At 31.6% G+C, this 5,518-nt stretch overlaps 1 protein-coding gene across 1 annotated transcript; it reads left to right on the top strand.

The window, feature by feature from the left end:
* The first annotated feature begins 906 nt into the window (after positions 1-906).
* LOC123892449 lies at positions 907-4,539 on the top strand. The gene is made up of 9 exons (XM_045942230.1): positions 907-1,071; positions 1,266-1,346; positions 2,038-2,127; positions 2,271-2,437; positions 3,589-3,658; positions 3,777-3,856; positions 3,978-4,040; positions 4,152-4,228; positions 4,353-4,539. The coding sequence occupies exons 1-9, from the start codon at positions 994-996 to the stop codon at positions 4,451-4,453; spliced, it is 807 nt and encodes a 268-aa protein (XP_045798186.1). The 5' UTR covers positions 907-993; the 3' UTR covers positions 4,454-4,539.
* Positions 4,540-5,518: the final 979 nt, after the last annotated feature.

Here is a 5,518-nt window from a genome sequence, read left to right as displayed (position 1 = left end):
AAAAAAATTGAAAATCATTTGATATGTTATTGAGACCCTATAAAATTAACGGTTTATTAATTTTTATTAAATACCGTTAATTTTTATGTGTCTCAATAACATATCAAATGATTTTTAATTTTTTTAATTTTTTTTATGCATGATCTATATAATATAAATTTTTAATCCAACGGTATATTTTGTAAAATTCGTTTTCGTTATAATAAAATCGTTCATTTGTGCACCATGCACATATGGTGCACTTGTGCATGTTAGCCAAAGCCCACATTACTTTATCTTGATTTTTTTTACTTCATGTGAGTGTGTCTAACACCACTTATTTGTATTTGTGCTATACAAGTATTTTCCTCTATGGGCTTTGTTTAGATTGATAAATAGGATGAGAGGAAGTATGTCCGTTTGACCCAGTTTTTTTTAGAGTTTTTTTATAAGCTATTTTATCATAAATTACCTTGAAAAACTTATAATAATATATAAAAATTGCATAAACCGTTTGCATAAGCACTAAAAAAAAAGTTGCGTCAAACAAGTTCATAGAATAGAATGGTTGTTTGGATTGATAAATAGAATGGAATGATTTCCCAATCCAATAAACCCCTTGATCTTTTTGAATAGTAGTATTTTTTAAGGGTCTTGCTAACGAGTGCCCCCGTGGCACTCTTTAAGCATTCCATTTAAAGGAACTTTTTATTCAAAAAGTTAAACACTACAATTTTCAATGTGTTGACTTTACGCATTCCGATAAAAATTCTATAAAAAGCTTACTATTGAAGAGCTTAAAGAGTGCCCGGGGCACTATTTAGCATTTGCCTTTTTTTAAAACTTTTTTTTTATCGTTTTTATTTTTTATTTTTTTTATGATTATTAATTTATGATTAAAAATATCTACACACAGACACGTGGCTGATTTCCCAGAGAAAAGGAAATAAGGGACTGTTTGGATGCCACTGAAATTCACAATTTGCAGTTTGGCTGTAAACGGAGGAAAGTGAAATGGGTGAGCTTTACGCTTTGGACTTCGATGGAGTCATCTGTGATAGCTGCGGAGAAAGCTCTCTCTCTGCTCTCAAGGTTAATTATATCTCTCTCTAGATAAGATTTATACTAAAACAACAATTTTGACCATAAAAAATTAAATCAATTTTTTGGTTTTGTATTTTTTATAATTAATGTTCTAAATTTTCAATCCTTTCTTATTTATTTTATTCTTGCAATTCATGGAATGTACTGAATTCAGCTCATGATTTAGTTTGATAAATTTGCAGGCTGCTAAAGTGAGATGGCCTAGTTTGTTTGATGGGGTGGATTCAACCACAGAAGATTGGATAATTGACCAGATGCATATAGTAAATAGTTTGTTCATCATTTACTTAGTTTCACCTGTTATGGATTTTATACTACTGTGCTATGCTATGCTATGCTATGCTATGCTTTGGTTTACCTATGGTTTTCTTTTTGTAATTTCATTAGAAAGAGAATACTAATAATTAGTGGAAAAATTATGAGAAGCTAGCTTACCATTTAGTTTGACTCTATGATTAGTTTATATACCTTAACTAACACATTTTTTAATAGTCAAAAGTTAGTAATTATATTAGATTCTCGAGACCAAACCTGGATCTCGACTGCTTAAAACTCATCCGTTGTCACTTCACTCACTATTATAAGCAAATTTGACCTTTTTGAGACATTGAAAAATGATTTATCTAGTCCATATTATAGACCAGATACATCACTTTTTCAATGTACCAAAAAAGACAAATTTGCTTATAATAGTGACCGGAGGGAGTATAAAATAAGGCAAATTGGGACGACGGAGATGTCTTGTAGATTTTGATGCCTGAATTTGAGAAGGACAGTATTTTAATATTTTTACATGCTTATTTTTATTGGGTGCTTAAATCATAGATTTCCATTGCAGATATTCAAACTGTTGAAATTCATGAAACTTTTGTTTACATTTTCAAAAACTATTGCCAAATGGCTGGATTCAATTTCGATATTTTAAAGATATATTTATATAGTTGTTCATGTCAGGTGCGACCAGTAGTGGAAACTGGATATGAAAACCTTTTACTTGTGAGATTGTTGCTAGAGACGAGAACACCTTCTACCAGGAAGTCTTCGGTGGGTAAAATGCCTATGGTTCTGATTTTTTCATTAATTACCACAGATCCTATACTAGGTTTATAATTTACGATGATGCTTACTTTCTTGAATCTGCTTCTAGTTCTGAAATCTGTTGACTGGCGTCATTGTTATTGTGCAAGGTTGCAGAGGGGCTTGCAGTTGAGGGTATATTGGAGAATTGGTCCAAGTTGAAGCCTATTATTATTGAGGAATGGGGCGAGAATAGGGATGCTTTGATAGATCTGTTTGGAAAGGTCAGAGATGAATGGTTGGAGCAGGATTTTGCTGCTTGGATTGGTGCAAACAGGTAATCCATTCACTCATTGCTATGTAACACCGATACTTTTTATTTAGAAAGTGTGTCCTATCCTATGTCTAGCACATGTCAGTGTTATCGACGCATGTGATTACATTCAATTACTTTACTTTTTTCAAATTATTACTGGTGTTGACCTGCCGTCTATGTCTCAGTGCTTCATAAGATCTCTTGACTGGGGATTAGTTTTTTATACTACCTCGCCTCCGTTTCAAAATGAACGTCATATAAGGTTTTTACACACATATTAAGAAATGTAATAAATAAAAGAAAGAGAATAGTCATCTTACCAAATTATCCTTATTAACAATTGGTTAGTTTTTCGCTATCATAAATGCAGAGTGAAAGTAATGCTTTGAGAGTAGTGTATGTAGTAATAATTAGAGGGTATAATTGGAAAAAAGAGTTAATATTGCATTGAAACTGAAAATGACTTTCATTTTAAAAATGACTTTCATTTTAAAACAATATTGTTTTGGTAAAGTGTCAGTCATTTTGAAACGGAGGGAGTATTTGTTATATCTTATACCAGGTGCATTGCGAGAAACCAAACGCATTATGTGGAGATATCTTTAAACATGAATCCATGAATATTCAGTTTATGAAAATTTCCAGTGCAAGATATTATCTTAATTCAATCATTTGCCTAGCCTGAGAGTGGGAGATCCTTTGGTTTGGGGAAGTAGAACATGTGTGCGAGTCTTCTGGATTTTGGTAAAACAATTATTTTCCTTTCTGTTCAAAGAAGCAACCTTTGCAGATAGAGTTTGTAGAAGGAATCAATTTATGCTTCGGACTAGATATTGTCATTAGTTTGTTACATTAAGCATATTCAGATCTTGCTTACATCTATTTAGAGGTGTTCATGGTTTGGACTTATTAATATCCAAATAATAACCAATTAAATGGATGGATTTGATAACAGAAACAGTTTTTTCCCCCCCATAACCGGATTAACAAAAACCAGGTTTTGGGTTTGGTTGTTGTCTGTGGCTTCCAACTGGATATTTTGCTCACCCCTACTCCTGTTTTCTGAATATCTGCATCTTATAAATCATTTTATTATACAGTAATATTTCAAGTTCTTTGAACATTTCATGAGTGAGATTTCCCATTATTAATTGATGATGCTTTTCCTATAGAATATATCCTGGTGTTTCTGATGCATTAAAATTTGCAAGCTCAAGGGTGTACATTGTCACCACAAAACAGGTAAACTTTGCTCTTTACCATAGCAAGGGGACAATAATCCTCTCACAATAGAGTTTTGCTTTCAGTATTAAGAAAGAAAAACAAAAGAAGGGACGAAGTAATTGGTTCATTATTTCAGAGCCGCTTTGCTGATGCTTTACTTCGAGAGCTCGCTGGAGTAACCATACCACCTGAAAGGATATACGGTCTGGGAACTGGGTTAGTATTTGATAAATTTCACCGTAATTATGCATTGAAATATTTATATTTCACTTTTATTGTGGCTTTTCAGTTTTATTGCTTTCTTTTGATAAGAAATTAGTTTTAATTTGACCTACAGTCCTAAGGTAGAAATTCTAAAGCAGCTTCAAAAGAGACCAGAGCACCAAGGACTGACACTGCAGTAAGATACTGAGCTATTAACAGTAATCAATGTCATTTTGGTTATTTATGACTATTTATGTGAATCTGCAAAGACATCTTCAAAAAATTAATTCCAGTTGATTTTAAACAGCTTTGTTGAGGATCGGCTAGCTACGTTAAAAAATGTGATCAAAGAGCCTGAGTTAGACAAATGGAATTTGTATCTAGGTAGTTTCTCATTTTTATTAGTAATTTCTGCATCCTCCCTCATTTTTTATTCTGTTCCCATATTATGTGTTATCACTTTTCTTTTTATGATGTTGTGCTTACTTGATAATGATGACTGTATCAGGGAATTGGGGTTACAACACTGCACAAGAGAAAGAGGAAGCTGCGGCTATCTCCAGAATTCGCGTTCTAGAGCTCTCTGACTTCAGCAAGAAGTTGAGATAGGGGTTTTAATTGATTTTCAATTCAATCATTGAACAATACATATTTTCTTCCAATTCCTTTATAAACAATAAAAAAGTTTCTAGTGAGCACACTATTTCTGCTTTATAAACAATACACGTTCTCAAGGGGAACCCCCTCCCTAAATCTCTATCATGAGTTTCTTGTCTTAACTCAAAGCTATGATGTCAACGTACAATACATGATTTTGCCTAATAATTACATTTGATATGGCAATGATGGTAAATGATATTCAAATATTCTAATTAATTAGCTAGTTAATACTCATACACATCAGTTATTCTCATCTTTCAGTAAATTTTATTCTTCTATAAATTTGCATGTTGCATCACTAGTTATTAAGTTTATATCCTTTAATAGGATATAAACTTAATTTGACTTGTTGTGTCTTCTGATATGCTGCAACATGCAAATTTATAGAAGAATAAAATTTACTGAAAGATGAGAATAACTGATGTGTAGGAGTATTAACTAGCTAATTAATTAGAATATTTGAATATTATTTATCATCATTGCCATATCAAATGTAATTATTAGGCAAAATCATGTATTGTAAGTTGACATCATCATGGCTGAATAGAAATGTATTGCACTGCATATCTTTATCATGAGTTTCTTGTCTTAATTCAAACACATTCATAAAGATATGCAGTGCAATACGTTTCTATTCAGCTATGATGTCAACGTACAATACATGATTTTGCCTAATAATTACATTTGATATGGCAATGATGGTAAATGATATTCAAATATTCTAATTAATTAGCTAGTTAATACTCATACATATCAGTTACTCTCATCTTTCAGTAAATTTTATTCTTCTATAAATTTGCACATTGCATCACTAGTTATTAAGTTTATATCCTTTAATAGGATATAAACTTAATTTGACTTGTTGCGTCTTCCGATATGCTGCAACATGCAAATTTATAGAAGAATAAAATTTACTGAAAGATGAGAATAACTGATGTGTAGGAGTATTAACTAGCTAATTAATTATAATATTTTAATATTATTTATCATCATTGCCATATCAAATGTAATTAT

This window comes from Trifolium pratense, linkage group LG6 (assembly GCF_020283565.1).
Source record: "Trifolium pratense cultivar HEN17-A07 linkage group LG6, ARS_RC_1.1, whole genome shotgun sequence".
Classification (NCBI taxonomy): Eukaryota; Viridiplantae; Streptophyta; class Magnoliopsida; order Fabales; family Fabaceae; genus Trifolium; species Trifolium pratense.
Note: the sequence above shows the minus strand (reverse complement) of the source record. Positions and strands in the feature narration are given on the sequence as shown.

Bases quoted from the DNA above. Each gene is read 5' to 3' on its own strand.
- LOC123892449 (XM_045942230.1), top strand. From the start codon at position 994: ATGGGTGAGCTTTACGCTTTGGACTTCGATGGAGTCATCTGTGATAGC. The intron at 1,347-2,037 runs GTAAATAGTTTG...TGTTCATGTCAG, and splicing joins TAATTGACCAGATGCATATA to GTGCGACCAGTAGTGGAAAC. The intron at 4,041-4,151 runs GTAAGATACTGA...GATTTTAAACAG, and splicing joins CACCAAGGACTGACACTGCA to CTTTGTTGAGGATCGGCTAG.